Source organism: Mastigoproctus giganteus, chromosome 4 (assembly GCF_048544385.1).
Source record: "Mastigoproctus giganteus isolate SK-2022 chromosome 4, ASM4854438v1, whole genome shotgun sequence".
Classification (NCBI taxonomy): domain Eukaryota; kingdom Metazoa; phylum Arthropoda; class Arachnida; order Uropygi; family Thelyphonidae; genus Mastigoproctus; species Mastigoproctus giganteus.
In genome coordinates this window covers 83,492,726-83,512,915 of record NC_143578.1, presented here as the reverse complement: position 1 = coordinate 83,512,915, position 20,190 = coordinate 83,492,726, and the positions used below count along the sequence as shown (strand labels likewise).

The following is a 20,190-nucleotide window of genomic DNA, read 5'->3' as shown; positions in this document are numbered from 1 at the left end:
TTAATATATATTTATCTTTTTTTAATGTCTTAAGTTCATTGTTTGTTTTAATAAGTAGAATTAATAATTACTTTTGACATTTTTATATGATGCTTATTTTCAGAGTGCCTCCCTCTCCTGCTTTTGGCTAATAGGTCTAAGAATGCAATTTTAATTTAATAATGACATGCATAATGTGTGTCATATAATATATACATTGATTACTTATTATTAATTTATAATGAAATGTTCCAGTAATTTTCATATGGAAGACAGATCTTTAATAAAAGTCATCCAAATTTTGCTAATTTCCGGTGTATCACTAAGCTGCTGTGGAGTCCCTATATCAGTTCACTTAATATTTCTCCCCTTCATATAAGTATTCTTGTCTCTTTCTGAGAAGTGGGGCTGCAATATCTGTTTATTTGCAGTCAATTTCCTAGCTGTTTTGAAATTCTAAATCTGGGCAATTTAGTAAGCATGAGTGAATCAAAATAGATATCTATTTTTAAATTTTATCACACACACACACACACACACACACACACACACACACACACACACACACACACACACACACACACACACACACACACACACACACACACACAATTGCCCTATTTTTTTCTAAAGTTTTGAATTGTGCTTTTACTGCAGGAAGAACAAAATGCTAACTCTTCTGCAAATTATGATGTGGAACTTCTACATCCAGCAGCTGCTCATGCAGAAGTGTTTAAAACAGGTAAGTTCGTGCACAAAAAATCAGAAGTTCAACAGTTCACTTTCATTTGTTAATGTAAAGTTAGCTTAGTTTATATATATATATATATATTAAAAAAAAAAAGCTTAAATTGATGTTAATATAAAAATATTATCTTCTGTTATATATTATCAGATCTGGTCTTGAATATGTGTTTGTTCAAAAGGTTAGCATCTACAAAGACATATACCATGTAAGTTGATCATTTGAGCACTAAAAAGCATATAGAATTTTAAGTTTGACTTACATGCCAGGTACAAAATCCTAAGCTTAAATTAAAGGTACATAGGTGTTAGGATGATATGAATTTATACCAGTATATTTACAGATTATCATACATATATTTTTACAAAAAATTACATTGTTTTTCATCTTTCTTTCAAAATCTAAACAAAAATTTTCTCATTTTCATCAGATGAAATCTGTTTATGGAATTCATTAAGAATTATGTTTTCATAATTCTTAACAAATTACTTTATTTACAAGAACTGAAAAAGCAATAGTGTTTTTTGAGATCTCGAAAAGTAAAGTTTCAAGATTGTCAGTAATTTCTCAAGTAAATGTTCTTCCATATGGAGGCATTGTTTGCAGAGAAACCATTTGCAATACCACACAAAATTAGTATATGTAACAAAGCCAAAGGAATGGCTTTGTTACATATTCAGAGCCTCCCATGCATATATAGCATCAATGAGAGTGATGTCACATCATCACTAATACTTCTAGGTTTTGGAATTTTGAACATAATGGGGTGCTGTGTAAGCTTTCTACTTTCTTTGCAGTTTACTGTGTAGTGTAACAAAAAAACACAATATAACCTTTTAAAAGAAAGAGCAGAAATAATTGAATTAAAAAACTTGACTGTGGTTTGTTATACAAATTTTATTGTAACACACACAACTGTGCAAGATGTGGAAGATGACAAAAGGGGGGGGGGGAAGCGACTTATAAGGTGAACATACAAATAAGCACAAATTTTCAAGGCTAAAAATAAAGTTTGACCTATATGCCAGAATATATAGTATAAATTCTTGATGAGGGAATCAACTTATAATATTAGCCAGAAGTAAATAATTCAGTTTTAATTATGAAATTAGACTATGTATAAATATAGTGCAAGCGCATTAGAAATACGTAGCTATATCTGAATAAATCAGAATATTAGTAAAACGGCATTGTTTTAAGTTATTTCATATTATGAATACCTTCATAACGAGTTGCCATGATATTGCACTACCTCAAATAAGTAACGCTTCACCTAAGGAGAAGACTAATGTTACTTATTCTCAGATGGATACCACCACCCAGACGGCACCGTTTTCAGGGCTATTTGGCCCTTCTTCGGTGGGTGGGTACCCGAGTGATGCAATGATGGCAAAACAGTTATGAAGTATAACTCCACAATATGAGAGATGCCTGATGGTGTATCATGTATTTAGACTCTAAAGCATTTAGGGCATAAGCCTCAAGCTATGGGAGTGTCTAGACCAGGGGTGGGCAACCTTTTTTGAATAAAAAGCCATATTCGTTTCGGAAATAGTGGAAAGGCCGCACCAATCCTTCGAACTACTACTTACGAAGTAAAACATACTTAATTATCAGTGTTAAATTTTATTACATATAACTGTAGAAAAGGCAAATAAATTTCAATAAAACATACATATTTACAATATTCTCATCATAATACATCCACCTACATTTTATATGAACACAAAATTTAAAAAAATATAATTATAAAGATAATAAATTATTTTCTAAATTGTTATTCAAATGAAAATTTATAGCAATTATTTAACATTCTCTCCGTGTATTATACAAGAATAATTAGAAAAAACTGTACTATTGTAAAAAATAATTTAATATGAGATAACTAATGAGTTGAAGATTTGATGCTTTGGTGATTGAGTTGTTTACCAAAAAAGATGTCTCACTTCGATTGCACATTTTTAATGAGCTAAACTCATCAGAATGCATTGGTTTCAGCCAAAACATCTTTTTTGATAATTAACTAATGAGATTTTTGGGTTTGTTTTTTATTAGATAACAACTGGATATTAGGCTTCATCTTAGTTGTACGCAACTTGAGTTGGTCTTCTAAATGAATATCAGATGTCTGAGTCCTTAAATGACTTTTAATTTGTGTAAGGTATGAAAAAGTTGATTCGCAACAGTACGTAGTTGCAAAGCAAGACAGCAGTCGACAAGCATGTTGACGTAAATGTGGGTATTCAACTGCATTTTTCAATATTTCAATAGGATCTTTCTTTGTATCAAAAAAAGTCTTTATCATATTATCTTCTCCTAATTCAATTAATTCCATCTGTAGTTCCGTGGGTGCAGATATCAACTAAATGTGGTTCATACGCCAATTTCATTTTTAAAGTATGTTCTTCGAAATCAGAAAATCTATCATTGTATTCTTCAATTAGCATGTCCAATACGGTTAAGTAGTCTTACAACATATTTCTGCTCCTTTAACATATTTTTTAAATGAGGGAAATGTTCCCCAGATATTTCTGATTTAGAGAAAAGAGTTTTGTAAAAAATTAATTTTTTTCGAAATACCTGAATTTTTTTCCACATGTCATATATATATATGTCTTGTTTTTCCCTGCAAATAAACATTTAATTCATTTTGCCTTTCCATAATATCACACAAAAACGCAGCATTTCTACAAAATTCTTCATCTAAAAAATCACATTCTTGTTGTTCTTAGTAAAATTTTTTAATTTGTTCTCGCAAAGCCAAAACTTTTACTAAAATTTGTCCTTTTGATAACCAGCGCACTTTACAGTAATATGGCAAGTCGACATCGTATGTCTCATCATCCAATATAAGCATGCTTTGAAATTGGCGATGTCTTAAAGCGTTTACACGAATAAAGTTAACAGTTGCAACAATTTTGTCCAAAGTATTGCTCAATGTGGAGGATTTAGCACAAAGGCTTTGTTGGTGTAATATACAGTGGAACGAAATTAACTTTTTTAAATTGGGCTTTTCTTTTTTTAACAATGAAACGAATCCTTCTCGCTTTCCTCTTATAGAAGGTACACTGTCCGTGCATACACTCACCAGGTTACCAAGGTTTAGTCCTCTCTCTCAAGGCACATTTCTTTAAAGTTGTTAAAAATAAATATCAATTCCACGAGTCCTTCAGTGAGCGTACCCAAAGCCAGTAGTTCCTCGTAACAATGAAAATCTTTAGTTATAGCATGAATAAAATATAATATTTGAGCAGAGTCATTTCTATCAGTGGTTTCATCTAACGCTATTAAAAAATATACATCTTTAGAGTGAATTATTACCTGAAGTTGTTCTCTTACATTCTGAGCTAATTCATTTGTCTATTAGTTATAGTTTTTCTTGAGAGAGGTAATTGTTTGTATTTGTCAACTTTTTCCGGATCTAAACATCCTACTGCATCCTTTTATCATCCTACTGCATCCTTTTATCAATACATTCTTTTATCATTTTGATGTCACTAAATGGTTTGCCTTTTTTTCCAAGTACATGCGCTATTTTGTATGTAACATCATTTGCAGAAGTTCCTTGCTTAATAAAAGCATCAAAAGCCTTTTCTTTCTTCATTTTTTGAAGTGCAGATTTACGAGCTTCTCCTTCTAATTTTACATATTTATGGTCCTTATGAGATAGATAATGTTGATTTGCATTGTATTTTTTTAATGTTGTTAGTGCTGTATTACATATCAAACAAACCATTTTGTCTTTCAGAGAAATAAGAAAATACTGCATAGTAACGAATGGGCCTGGTGTACTGGGGTCCATGGTTGAGAGAAAAAATAGATACGTATAATGATAACCCAGTTTAATGTAATAATAAAATATATAATAACAGGCAGTAGCTTTCAAGACTAACGAGTCTCTTTTTTAGTTGAAAAAGAGACTCGTTAGTCTTGAAAGCTACTGCCTGTTATTATATATTTTATTATTACATTAAACTGGGTTATCATTATACGTATCTATTTTTTCTCTCAAAATACTGCATCTCCCAATCTTCTTTAAATGTTCTGTTTTCTTCATTTAACTTCCTTTTAACTTTTTTGGACATGACTGGCAATCTAAAAATTAAGCAATTGTTAAATCAAACATAGGAAATTACAGGATTACAAAATTCAAGACAAGAATACATACGGTTGTCAAAATATTCACAGTTACAAATATGCACATAAAAGCAATAGATAAAAAACCACGATGTCACAATTTAAAATTTTAAAATAAAAAACTATTTTCGTCAAATTATTAACTCTGTTAAAACATTTTTTTTTATTTCAACAAACTTAACAGAGGATTAGAATTTTTCTTTTATTAAATAGCTTTCATTTTTTTATCATTTGTGGTACATAAAAATGATTTTTAAATAGATAAATTGAGGGACCCATCAAGCTCTCAGCTGCCCACATCAACGCCAGAGCTTGCACTTGGTCATCAGGCAACACAGGGGCAGCCCCCTAGGCAGAATGCGCTGGTCCCACAGGAACTAGTAGTTGTTGGTGACTCTATTGTCAGGGAAACGGGGAACATGCTTTGTAAAAAGGATAGGTGGAATAGGACCAGGGTATGTCTTCCAGGGGCAAAGGTTGATGACGTTGTAGAGCGGATATCATCTTTTAAGGGCACAAAAGGTGATATAGTTGTACACGTTGGCACTAATGATATTAAGAGTAGGAGACCCGCGGAATTACTTAGCAAGTACAGGTCACTGTTGAAAAAAAGCCGTGAATTAGGGTTGAACTTGAAAGTGTCTGCAATTCTGCCCAGACACGATAGGAGGGAGTATATGATGAGAGCCTTGTCGATCAATTCGGCCCTGGAGGGATTGTGCAAGGCTCAAGGGGTAGAATTTTTTTCAGCCTGGACTGTACTTGTTAACAGGAGAGATTGCTTCTACAGGGATGGGATACACTTAAATAGAAAGGGTGCAAGAATTTTTGCTGATGCTGTCGAGGCAGTGTTAGGTGGGTCGGAAAACTGCTAGTTGGGGGGGATACAAGGACTAATAGATTAACAGTAGCCACTGGCAGAGGTGGAAGTGATTCTTGCACTGCTTCTATTCAAATGAGCAGAAGTCTGAAAAACAAGATGCAGGATATTTCAGAGACTGCTGGTAGTCATTGCGTTACAAGTAAACACATGAGTTGTGTTAGGGTAGCTAAGAATAGAAACAGGTGCATGTATACCTGCGTGTACACCAATGCTAGGAGTTTGGTAAATAAATTTGATGAATTTGAGGTATTGCTCAGAACATCAAAGGCAGATATTGTTGGGATATCAGAGACGTGGTGTCACACAGATATAAGTAATGCGGAACTGGAATTTGGGGAATACAATGTATATAGAAAGGATAGACAGGACAGGAGGGGAGGAGGGGTTATGCTATTAATTAAGAAACACATAAAGTCAAAGGAAGTGAAGCCAGTTGACATCGATGGACAGGGCAGTGTCGAGTCAGTTTGGTGTGACATAAGCATAGGGAAATCAAAATTGAGAGTAGGAGTGTGCTATAGGCCTAATGACTCTGATGAGTATAATAATATATTGTACAGGGAAATAGAGTGGGCCAGTAAATCAGAGAGTCTTATAATGGGGGATTTTAATTTCCCAGATATTGACTGGAATTTGTGGGTTGGTCACTCGCACACTAGCAAGGCTTTTGTGGATTTATTGGATGATTGTTTTCTACATCAGCATGTTCGTGAGGCAACAAGAGGGAGCAATACTCTTGATCTGATTATCAGTAGTGATTCTTCATGCATTAAGAACCTGCAGATAAATGAACCACTAGGTGGCAGTGATCACAGTGTGTTGAGGTGGGATTTACTCAAGGAGGTAACTACCATCAGAGGTAAAGGGAAGGGTTTTTGTTTTCGTAAAGGCGACTATGATGGTCTGAGACAGTATTTAAATTCTATACAGTGGGACCAACTGATGATGTTACCAACAGCAAACTCAAAATGGGAAGCATTCAAGGAACTAATCTTGGTGGCTACCAGGCTTTACATACCAACTAAGAAATATTGTTCAAGGTTTAGGCCTAAATGGTTGTCAGATGGACTAATGAGACATGTGGCAGAGAAGAAAAATGCATGGGATACATACAAATTAATGGGTGACATGGAAGCCTATGATAGATATAAGTTGGTCTGTAACCAAGTCACAAAGGAGATTAGGCAGGCAAAGGCAGACTACGAAAAATCCTTGGCAAAGGATGCAAAGAAAAACAGAAAGGAGTTCTTTACATACTTGAACTCGAGAAGGAAAGGGATGAATCAGATTGGTCCACTGGATACTGATGGTTCAGCAGTTGAGGATCCTGCTCAGGTGGCTAACAATCTAAACGAGTATTTTGCATCTACATTCACGCATGAGGAGTTATTCAGGAAGGAGAATGATGTAGGTAAAGTAAACATTGGCAGTGAGCTGGATGATTTTGTAATAACTGAGAGGAAAGTGGAGGAGAGATTGTTGAGGATAAACATAAAAAAGGCACCTGGGGTGGATGGGATCTATCCAGTTATATTAAAGGAGGCAGCAAAGGAAGTATGCAAACCCCTAGCCATAATTATGAGAGCTTCTTTGGACTCAGGGGAGGTACCCATAGACTGGAGATGTGCAAATGTAACCCCAATTCACAAAGGAGGATCAAAGGCTGACACAAGTAATTATAGACCTGTTAGTTTAACTTCTGTTCCAGGTAAATTAATGGAGGCACTGGTTAAAGAAGCACTGCAGGATCATCTAGACAAGAATTCAGTTATAGCTCAGACGCAGCATGGTTTTGTTAAGGGCAGGTCTTGCCTGACCAATTTGATTGGATACTATGATGTAGTCACAAAAGAACTGGATGCAGGGAATAACTTTGATATTATATATTTGGATCTTAGAAAGGCTTTTGATACTGTTGCACATGGAAGACTGCTGCACAAATTGGAGCAGTGTGGCATTGGAGGCAAATTGCTGCTATGGATAAGGGGATGGTTGAGTGGCAGAAGACAGAGAGTGGTAATCAATGGACACTGCTCAACGTGGACTAATGTTATTAGTGGAGTTCCTCAAGGTTCAGTGTTGGGTCCATTGTTGTTTTCGGTGTTTATGAATGATATTGATGATGGGATATCAAGTTTAATGTCTAAGTTTGCAGATGATACAAAGGTTGGCAGGGTTGTTAAGGACACTACTGACACTATGCTGCTGCAACAGGATCTGGAAAGGTTGAACAGATGGGCTGAGAGGTGGCAAATGAAGTTTAACATTGACAAATGTAAAGTACTACATATGGGTAACAGTAACCCCAGAGCAATGTATCAACTCTGCGGTACTACACTGACAGTGGTGGAGAATGAAAAGGACCTGGGGGTAATTGTGCAGGCAGATATGAAGTTCTCTGAGCAGTGCAGACGAGCTGCAAGAGTAGCTCATGGTGTCTTGTCAATGATATACAGGAATTTTTCTAGCAGGGATAAGGAGGTGATTATTCCCTTGTATAAGGCAATGGTTAGGCCACATCTTGAGTACTGTATACAGGTCTGGAGGCCTCATTTCAAGAAGGATGTAGAGCTGCTGGAACGGGTACAGAGAAGGGCAACAAGATTAGTAAATGGAACAAAGGGTTGCTCTTACGAAGAAAGGCTTAAGTTTTGCAAATTACAGAGTCTGGAGACTAGGCACCGGCGAGGTGATCTGATAGAGGTGTATAAGGCTTTGAATGAGCATGCTCAATGCCAATGGGATTCTTCATCTTTCTCAGAATAATCACCTCAGAGGGCATAAATTCAAATTGAGGAAGGACGGATGTCGGATAGATGTGCGGAAATTTGCCTTTGGCCAGCGGGTGGTTGGTTGGTGGAACCGACTTCCATCACTTGTTGTTGAAGTTGATAGCCTAAACAAATTTAAAGCTCAACTGGACAGGTATTTCGAACGAACGGAGGCGTGAAATGGGAGAGGGTTTTTTTTTTTTTTTTTTGGCTGATGCTGAATAAGCTTGCTTTCTTGCATCATATGCCTCTACTAATGCTAATGCTAATGCTAAATAGAAAAAGTTAAACATGATATATTTTACTTTTTAGATCAAAAAATTTGTATTTTCCTTTTTTAATTATCTGAATAATGTTTCTATATTGTGAAAAAAAAAATAAAGCTTTTTATTATTAAAATGTTTTGAATATTTAATTTTAAAAAATATTAGTTTAAAAGTAGTAGGATTATTTAATGATTTTATTTCATCTTTGTGTGACAAAGGCCGCACATAAGATCTTAGAAGGCCGCGGGTTGCCCACCCCTGGTCTAGACTATGTATAAATATAGTGCAAGCGCAGCAGAAATACATAGCTATATCTGAATAAATCAGGATATTAGTAAAACGGCATCATTTTAAGTTATATCTCATATTGTGAATACCTTCACAATGAGTTGCCATGATATTACACTACCTTGAATAAGTAATGCTTCGCCTAAAGAGAAGACTAATGTTACTTATTCTCAGATGGATACCACCACCACCACCACCCAGACGGCACCGTTTCAGGGCTATTTGTATATGTGTGGGATAATAACTCGACTATTCCCTTGTCCCTATTAAACTTAGAAAAGCAAAAAGGTAGAGGGAAAGTAATAGTAGGAGTGGAAGAGGAAAAGAAACAGTGTAGAAGAATGAAAGGGACAGTAATTCCTTCAACTCACACCACTCAAAAACTCATAAACTCCTCGAATAGGCAACGCTTCCCCAGTGGAGAAGGCTGTTGTTACCTTTTCTTGGAAACTCCAGACATCATCAGGCTTCCCCTGGTGCTGTTTCAGGGCTATTTTGTATTTGTGTGGGATAATAACTCGACTATCCAGTTGTCCCTATTAGACTTAGAAAAGCAAAAAGGTAGAGGGAAAGTAATAGTAGGAGTGGAAGAGGAAAAGAAATGGTGTAGAAGAATGAAAGGGACAGTAACTCCTTCAACTCACACCACTCAAAAACTCATAAACTCCTTGAATAGGCAATGCTTCCCCAGTGGAGAAGGCTGTTGTTACCTATTCTTGGAAACTCCGACATCATCAGGCTCCCCCTGGTGCCGTTTTAGGGCTTTTTGGCCCTTCTTCGGTGGGTGGGTAGGTACCCAAGTTCTATTTGGCCCTTCTTCAGTGGGTGGGTAGGTACCCGAGTGATGCAATGATGGCAAAACAGTTATGAAGTGTAATTTCTGATGCGCTTGCACTATATTTATACATAGTCTAGACCAGCGGTTCTCAAACTTTCTGAGCACACGCCTCCCTTGACCTGTAAAATTTTCTCAGTGCTTCCCTTGAAGTAAAGCATCTATAATTGTGCAATTTGTTATTTTTAATATGTTAATATAATAATTATTAATACTACATGAAATAATAAGCATCTGTAGTTCTAAATTACTAACGTAATTTAGTACTACAACTTCTAAATTGCTAACGATTATTATCAGTAAGTAATCACGGCAAAAACAATACAAAACACAATCGCACACCGCTGAAACCATATTTTCAACCATGTAGCTAATGCTATACTATGCAATCTATCTATATATGTCATACATAGTATGCACCAAATTATATATATTACATTACATCAACATCAATCTTAATTCATCAATCCATTTCAGCAAACTATAATATTTTTTTTCAAAATAAATGTTTATCTCATGTTTATATCAAAGTTAGAGTGAGATAGGTGGAGATAAATTTTTTAAAAAAATGGGTTATAAAATTTAATGTTATGTTATGAAATTTATTTATATATATATATTTTTTTATTTATATATGTTATGTTATGAAAATTACATTTCTGTTAACCTTTTTGCATCTCCTTTTGCACTAGTCCGTGCCTCCTCAGGGAGGCGTGCCTACCAGTTTAGAAATTGCTGGTCTAGACTCTCCCATAGCTTGAAGCTTAGAGTCTAAATACATGATACACTATCTCTCATATTGTGGAGTTATATTTCATAACTGTTTTGCCATCATTGCATCACTCGGGTACCTACCCACCCACCGAAGAAGGGCCAAATAGCCCTGAAACAGTGCTGCTGGGTGGTGGTATCCATCTGAGAATAAGTAACGTTAGTCTTCTCCTTAGGTGAAGCATTACTTATTCGATATCATGGCAACTTGTTGTGAAGGTATTCACAATATCAGATATAACTTAAAACGATGCCGTTTTACTAATATTCTGAATTATTCAGATATAGCTATGTATTTTTGATGCGCTTGCACTATTTTTATACATAGTCTAGATTCTCCCATAGCGTGAGGTTTATGCTCTAAACGCTTAAGAATTATGAAATTATTATTATTAGAAATTCAATAATGCCAGAGAGCAATCTTATATGGTATCAACCAAAAAGTAAATAAATAAATAAAAGGAGTTACTTTTTAATTTCCTGTGAAATACTTAAAATTCTCAAGTTTCTACTTATAGAATGTGTATTACCCTTCTCCCTTTTGGATTATCAAACATAGATAAAAACGTGACAAAACTATTTTTTGTCACATTCATCCCATTCTTTAATTAGCATGATTCATTCCTTGCATATGCTACTAAATTGAAGTATAATAAATCTGCCTTTACCAGCTTAACCTCTTTTGTATACCATGAATTACAGGATTTTATTGAATACTTAGCAAATGTTTGCTTGAAATGGAACATGAATAAAACCAAGTATGTTTGTTTTTTTTTTAGCCAACTTCTCTGCCTTGTTCAATCTGTGCATTAATGAAGTTCAGTTAATGCCTGTCTCTATTGCAAAATTTCTTGGTATAATATTGGATGCCAGTTTATCCTTCACTGAACACTGTAAATATATTAAGAAGAAAGCTCATGTAGCATACTTCAATATAACATATAAGATATAAGAAATTATATCTTATATATGTTAAAGATCATCTTACAAGAATGAATGGAGATTACATATGATTATATCATATGTAATCTCTATTTTTACTCATACCCCTTTAATGTAGTAGTAGTAGTAGTAGTAGTGGCATGTGATGCAAGAAAGCAAGTGTATGAGCTTATGCAGCATCAGCCAAAAAAAAAAAAAAAAAAAATTCACACCATTCCCTCCAAATGCCTGTCCAGTTCCTCCTTAAATTTATTCAGCCTATCAACTTCCACAATGACAGATGGAAGTTTGTTTCAGCAATTAACCACCCGCTGGCTAAAGGCAAATTTCCGCACATCTATTCTACACATCTATTCCGCACATCTATTCTATTCTTAATTTGAATTTATGCCCCCTTTAGGTTTGTAATCTGAACAAGTGGAAGGATCCCATCAGAATTCAGCGTGCTGAACCCATTCAAGGCCTTACACACCTCAATCAGATCACCGTGCAGGTGCCTAGTCTCCAGCCACTGCCAATTTGCAGAACTTACGCCTCTCTTGGTAAGAGGATCCCTTCATTCCCCTGACCAATTTTGTTGCCCTTCTCTGTACACGCTCAAGTAAATCTACATCCTTCCTAAAATGAGGCCTCCAGACCTGTACGCAGTACTCAAGGCGTGGCCTGACCATTGCCTTATACAGAGGGATAATCACCTCCTTTTCCCTGCTAGCAAAATTCCTATATATCATTGACAAAACCCCATGACCTGCCCTGGCAGCCTGTCTGCATTGCTCAGAAAACTTCATATCTGCCTGCACAATTACTCCCAGGTCTTTTTCATTTTCTACCACCTTAAGTGTAGTACCACACAGTTGGTACGTTTCTCTGGGGTTACTTCTACCCATATGCAGTACTTTGCATTTGTCAAGGTTAAACTTCAGTTGCCACTTCTTAGCCCATCTGCCCAAATTATTCAGATCCTGTTGCAGTAGCACACTGCCATTACTGTCATTAACAACCCTGCCAACCTTTGTATCATCTGCAAACTTCGACATTAAGCCTGATATACCTTCATCAATATCATTGATAAATATACAAAACAACAGTGGATCTAACACCGAACCCTGTGGGACCCCACTAATAACATTAGTCCACGAAGAGCAGCACCCATTACCACCCTCTGTCTTCTCCCACTTAACCATCCTTTTATCCATTGTAGCAACTTACCCTTAATACCATTCTGCTCCAATTTGTACAATAGTCTTCCATGCGCAACAGTGTCAAAAGCTTTCCTGAAATCCAAATATATGATATCAAAATTATTTTTTGCATCCAGTTCCTTTGTAACCACATCATAATATCCTATCAAATTTGTCAGACAAGACTTTCCCTTAACAAACCCATGCTGTGTCTGAATTATTGCTGCAGTCTTGTCTAGATGATCCTGCAATGCATCTTTAACCAGTGACTCCATTATTTTAGCAGGAACAGAAGTTAAACTAACTGGTCTGTAATTATTCGTGTCACCCTTTGATCCCCCTTTGTGAATTGGGGATACATTTGCACATCTCCAGTCCGTGGGAATCTCCCCTGAGTCCAAGGACGCTCTCATAATTATGGCTAAGGGTTTGCTTAGTTGCTTTGCTGCCTCCTTTAATATAACTGGATAGATCCCATCCACCCCAGGTGCTTTTCTTACTTTTAACTTCAACAATTTCTCTTCCACTTTACTCTCAGTTATTACAAAATCATTAAGTATCCTGCTACAATTTGATAACCTTCTGTCATTTTCAAACCTTAATAATTGCTCACGTGTGAATTTAGATGCAAAATACTCATTCAGTTTGTTTGCTATCTGAGTAGGATCATCAACAGTTGAACCAACGATGTCAAGTGGACCAATCTGATTCATCCCCTTCCTTTTAGAGTTTATATAAGTAAAGAAATCCTTGCTGTTTTTCTTAGCATCTTTTGCCAAGGATTTCTCGTAATCTGCCTTTGCCTGCCGAACCTCCTTTGTGACCTGATTACAGATTAACTTATATCTGCCATAGTCTTCTGAGTCACTTGATAATTTATATGCATCCCATGCATTTTTCTTCTCTGTTACGAGTCTCATTAGTTCATTTGACAACCATTTAGGCCTAAACCTTGAACAGTATTTCTTAATAGGTATGAAACTTTTAGTAGCTTCCACGATTAATTCCTTGAATGCTTCCCACTTAGAATTTACTGTTGGTAACATCGTCAGTTGATCCCACTGTACAGAATTTAAAAACTGTCGGAGACTACTGTACTCTCTTTTACGGAAGCAAAAACCCTTTCCTTTACCCCTGATGGTAATCAAATCTTTAAGTAAATCCCACATCAGTACACTGTGATCACTGCCACCTAGTGGTTCTTTTATCTGCAAATTCCTAATACATGAATGATAACCAGATCAAGATCTGCTGATAACCAGATCAAGAGTATTACTTTCTCTGGTTGCCTCTCGAACATGCTGCTTGTAAAAAACAATCATCCAATAAATCCACAAATGTCTGGCTAGCGTGTGAGTGACCAATCGCAAGTTCCAGTCAATATCTGGGAAGTTAAAATCCCCCATGATAAGACATTCCGATTTACTAGCCCACTCTATTTCTCTGTACAATTGGTCATTGTACTCATTCAAGTCATTAGGCCTATAACACACTCCTACTCTTATTTTTGCTTTTGGAGTGCTTATGTCACACCAAACTGACTCAACAGTGCACTGTTCATCTATATCAACTGCATGCACTTCTTTTGATTTTATGTTTTTCTTAATTAACAGCATAACACTCCTCCATTCCCATCCTGTCTATCCTTTCTGTACACATTGTACTCCCCAAATTCCAGTTCGGCATTCCTTATATCTGTGTGACACCAGTCTCTGATATCCATTGTAGCAACTTACCCTTAATACCATTCTGCTCCAATTTGTACAATAGTCATCTTCCATGCGCAACAGTGTCAAAAGCTTTCCAGTTCGGCATTCCTTATATCTGTGTGACACCACGTCTCGGATATCCCAACAATATCTGCCTTTGATGTCTTGACCAACACTACAACAGGTAAATCTACAATCTTGTAGTTTTTAGATTTTGAATATTGGCTGCTTAAATTGATCAACTTCAAAACCAAAGAACTGAAAACTCAGCTATCACAAGTTCAGTATATTCTGGTTGCTTTTCGGTGGCTTTTAACATTATTGATGTGACTTGCAATAAATGTCAGATATTGACAACTTTACTAGAGTGGCAGTTATTAGACTGGTATATTCCTGCTGCCTATAGTACTGTTCAACTGACCAGTACTGCATTGTAAGACATGTAAGGTAGCTAAGACAGATCAGTTTTTATTTTTGTAGGTATTAAGATTATTAAATTATATAATATTCAGCCTGACTTATGATGTAATTCCAAATACTATACTTCTGAGATTAAGACCAAATTAGTGACGTGTCAGTGAAATGCTTGTAATGTTTGTTTATCCAAATGTTTGGTTTTGTAGATAGTGTAAATGAATTGGAATAATGATTTTATAGCTCCCTTTTTAAAACCCTGCCATGGTGTTTGGGGTTTTTTGCTCTTCTTTTGTGTTATTTGTATTGTGTATTTATGGTCATAATTTGTGCAATAATGGAGAATTATATATATATATATATATCTAATAATTAAAATAAATATGATATTTAAAATAAAAACATCAGCCAGTAGTACGGCAATAATGCAGAGCGAAACGAAACGTAAAATAATATAAAATAAACAAACAGGGAAGGGAAAGTAGCGGTAGTAGGACAAAAGGGGGTGTGGTTTGGTTCTTCGATATTTCCGCCTTTGCGATGATTTGTATGACGATTGAAATGCAGCGATTCCATGACCATTATTGGCCTCGTGGTCCTCTGTCGATATGGGGCATGATGGTCAGTCTATTATTTTGATATTTTAGTTTTTTGGTAGTTTCTTTAACCCTTTTTTTGGTGATATTTCACGTCTTTTGGAAATGGTACCTTCGAGGGGGTTCCGCTAAATTATGTATAATTGGCATTATTTTAAATTACATCATGTTTTATTAATTGGGTTTAATGACTTAATTGACTAAATTATACAGGGGATTATCGACTACCTTTTGTCCTACTACCGCTACTTTCCCTTCCCTGTTTGTTTATTTTATATTATTTTACGTTTCGTTTCGCTCTGCATTATTGCCGTACTACTGGCTGATGTTTTTATTTTAAATATCATATTTATTTTAATTATTAGATATAATTAGGCATCATGTGGAGGATGTGCATTTGCTGCCTCTAATGATAGCTACATAGCCATATTTATTTATTTTTATCACTTTTACCTAACTTTTACCTCACATAATATAAATTAATGGTAGTAGTGGGTTGTTATGCTAAATAAGCAGCGCCTGTGCCGCCATCTATTTCTTTCCTTTCTATTATATAAGCTGGTTAAGCTTGCATTATGTCAGTGGTGTGGCTCTGATCTAGAGTGCTGTCTGTTCTATAGATTATTTTTCGCTGCATAAGGACCACCGCCATGCAAATCCTTTGCATTGGTTGATCTATCGGAGAATGGGGGTGTGGTTTGGTTCTTCGATATTTCCGCCTTTGCGATGATTTGTATGACGATTGAAATGCAGCGATTCCATGACCATTATTGGCCTCGTGGTCCTCTGTCGATATGGGGCATGATGGTCAGTCTATTATTTTGATATTTTAGTTTTTTGGTAGTTTCTTTAACCCTTTTTTTGGTGATATTTCACGTCTTTTGGAAATGGTACCTTCGAGGGGGTTCCGCTAAATTATGTATAATTGGCATTATTTTAAATTACATCATGTTTTATTAATTGGGTTTAATGACTTAATTGACTAAATTATACAGGGGATTATCGACTACCTTTTGTCCTACTACCGCTACTTTCCCTTCCCTGTTTGTTTATTTTATATTATTTTACGTTTCGTTTCGCTCTGCATTATTGCCATACTACTGGCTGATGTTTTTATTTTAAATATCATATTTATTTTAATTATTAGATATAATTAGGCATCATGTGGAGGATGTGCATTTGCTGCCTCTAATGATAGCTACATAGCCATATTTATTTATTTATTTTTATCACTTTTGCCTAACTTTTACCTCACATAATATATATATATATATATCTATATATTAAAAAAGTTTTCCTCCTAGTGATATTTATTCGAGCCAATGGGAGAAGACGGTGAGACAACTACATCACTACAAATGCAATTAATTATTGACAACTGCCTCCATAACATTCACCAACCTTGTGCACGTGATTCATTGTCTAACATTTGATGTTCCATTGTAACATTTTTTGCATATTAATGAATATTGTATATTTGTAATGTAGTGTAGTATTTTGTAAATATTTTAAATATTTGTATAGTTTGTAAATGTTTCAGTTAAATATTTTGTCCTGTGCTTACGGATGCAATAATATTCCTCATGTATTATCAAACCTGAAGCAAAAGGCCTTTTCCTAAGTGACCTAGTAAATACAGGTAAATAATTACATAGTGATATTGGCTGAAGTCCAGTATAGTATACGCCGGCAGATTCTTTGAGGAAGGCGGCTATAATTGACAGATGAAGGTACCTCCCTTTTCTGATTGTTTTGTGTTGTTGATGAGGGGGGGAGAGGCTTAGCTTAGATATGGTGTTTATCCCTCCATCCCGCTGTTTTAAAATGGGAAAACAAGTTTCTGATTTAAAAACAGCAGCAAATATCAGGGAAAAACACCTTAGGCATATCAACCTAGGAGGACAGTGGGCGAGGAAAGCAGTGGCATCTGCCAATCACTGCTTTGTTTCTGTCCATTTGTCGAAATATAAGAGTCGCAACTTGTCAATCACTGCTTTCCCACTGTTTTGCTTGCCGCCATGTTGGAGGGTGTACACCGTTCTGGAGTTTTACTGTGATATTTATTCGACCTTGAGAATGCCACACACTATAAATGCACAGGTAAATATTACATAGGTCATTTCCTGATTAGATATCGACCGGTGCGTTTTGACGGGTGTGTCTTGATGGGTGTGTCTTTTACGTAGAAAAGATTTGGCTTACTCCGTATACCTCTACATTTTATATAGAAAAGCATTGCTGAGCAAGGGGAAAAGCCCTCTGGTATATATAAATAAAATTCTTCTATGTCATTGACATAATTTCATGAGTTTTCTTAGCAGATTGCCTGCACTACTTAGAGAACTTCATGAGTTTTCTTAGCAGATTGCTAAGCAGATAGCAGATTCCTCTTCATTCTCCAGTACCTTTGCTACCAATTATTTTATTCTGGAATTACTGCTGCCTATGTGCAATTCCAGGCATTGCACTTGCCACAGCTGTGGCCCACAGTATTGGCCAAGTGATTTATTAGTGATTTCAAGTGGTTTATAGAGCTTTTTAGTAATTATACTAGTTTATTGTTTTGATTTTTAACTGTCTTTTACTTAAGGAAACTTGTTTTTCTTTCCCCCTCTCTCTCTCTCTCTTATTCTAATGTTATTAATCTAACCCAATAGTTGCTTGATCACTAAGTGACGCTCTCTTGTAGTGAGGCTAGAAACCTGGAAGAAGAAGAAAAGTAACACTCCCAGGGCTTCGAGAAAAATTTCCTTGTAACCAATTTATAGATAATTTAGGAAACACGAAAGCAAAAAGACAGAAAGATAGATATAGACCTGCAAAAAATGCTGACATATCCTGTCATATCCTAACAAATGCTGACATATCCTGTCATATCCTAACAAATGCTGACATATTATGTTGAATATCTCCATTTATGATCCAAAAAATTTAGAAGGCCTTAGATTTGGATATACTAGTGGAAAAAACTAACCTCAAACACTCATAGAAGATGTTAGCAACAACACTTTTGGAGGAATAAATATCCTTTCAAACTCTCGATGCGTGTTCTCATGTAAATAGTAGTTGGTGTAAGGAAAAGGAGCTTGATCATTTAAACTCATCTGCTCTGCAATTTGAGAAATGTTCCTTTGTGCATAATTAATATTCAATTTGGGTACATCATTATTAGATGGAGTGGCATTGTTGATTGAAGGCACTGCTAAATCCAATGCTCGATTTTCTGTTTGTCTTTTTACGCAATCTCTATAGTCTTTGTTGTCCTTGCGCACTCATTGCTACCTCTGTCTTTATTTTCCTAGGTTAGGTTGCTCAATACTCTCAACAACACTCTGCATTTGACTTTGGCATCTTTGAACACAAGGGCTATAGCAGTGTGGAATTCAGTCCCTTTCACTAATCAGAAAATTGTTGGTGTGAAAACATCTATAGTGGCACCTAACAATGGAATGTAACAAAATACAGATTGCAACAATACAAATACAGCAATATCTCGCTTAGCACGGCTTCAAACAGCACGGGTTTCACTATAACACGGTTTTCAATTATGTTTAAGTCTGTGAAAAGGCCTTTGGTATCAAGTTCCATAATAGTCATAAAATTTATTGCTTTATGAGTATAATGTTCCATTGCCCCGAAAGCTCATGTTTGTTTATATTTTTGTATCTTAACTTATAATAAATTCATTAGTTTTCAGAGGAAGCAAACTTTGACTAAATTTAAGTTGAAAATTTACACTAATAGCCTTGACATGTACTCTACATAATTATATGCTGCATTGTCATAGCCTAGGTACACATACATATATGCTGCGGTGCCAACTCTGTCTCACATGCACATGTGCCAACAGCTCTCCTCAGGCAGTCATCAGCAGTGTGCAACAGTGTTCAGTGTTCCATCCTGACGAGACAAGGTGATAGCTTTTCAAACTTTATTTCACAACTTATTTTTTACCCCTTTAAATATGAACCAATGAGTCAAAAAAGGAAAAATAATGAAAGCGGTGGAGCTGCTAAACGTAAATGGCTTACATTAGAAAAAAAACTTGATATTATCAAGTGCCATGAAGGTGGTGCATCGTATGCTAAAATCGTGCAGAAAATGGAATGAATGAAGCATCAGTGGGAACGATTATTTGAAAGAAGGATCAGGTTAAAGAGCAGGGAATTTCTACAACATCTTACATGATGAAAGTGATAACTAAGCAAAGAAGTTCGCTATTCATTAATATGGAATGTTTTTTATTAATATGGAGAGAAGATTGTAATAAGAAGAGAATTCCTTTGAGTCAAAACATCATTCAAGTGAAAGCCATGAGACTTTATAACACATTCAAGGAAAAAGAAGAAAATGAAGAGGAGGAGACTAAAGAAATATTTACAGCCAGTTGGTTTTTCCGATTTAAAAACTGCATTGGGCTTCACAATGTTCGTATCTCAGGTGAAAGTGTAAACAAAGTCACTGCTGCAAGATTTCCCAGTGAATTGAAAGACATCATTGAAATAGGTGGCTACAAGGACGAACAAATTTTTAAAGTCGACGAAACTTGGACTATTCTGAAAAAATATGCCCTCATGAACTTTTTTAGCTGAAAATGAAAAGGCCCAACCTGAATATAAAGCATGAAAAGATCATTTAACACTTTTATTGGGTGGAAACTCATCTGGGGATTT

At 35.7% G+C, this 20,190-nt stretch overlaps 1 protein-coding gene across 1 annotated transcript in view; it reads left to right on the top strand.

Annotated features, from left to right (window-relative positions):
• asun (integrator complex subunit 13 asun) overlaps window positions 1-20,190 on the top strand; it is a 409,288-nt gene that overhangs the window by 140,681 nt on the left and 248,417 nt on the right. Inside the window, exon 7 of the mRNA XM_090371642.1 lies at window positions 637-721. Within this exon, the coding sequence (XP_090227768.1) occupies window positions 637-721 (85 nt within the window). The remainder of the gene's footprint in view (window positions 1-636; window positions 722-20,190) is intronic.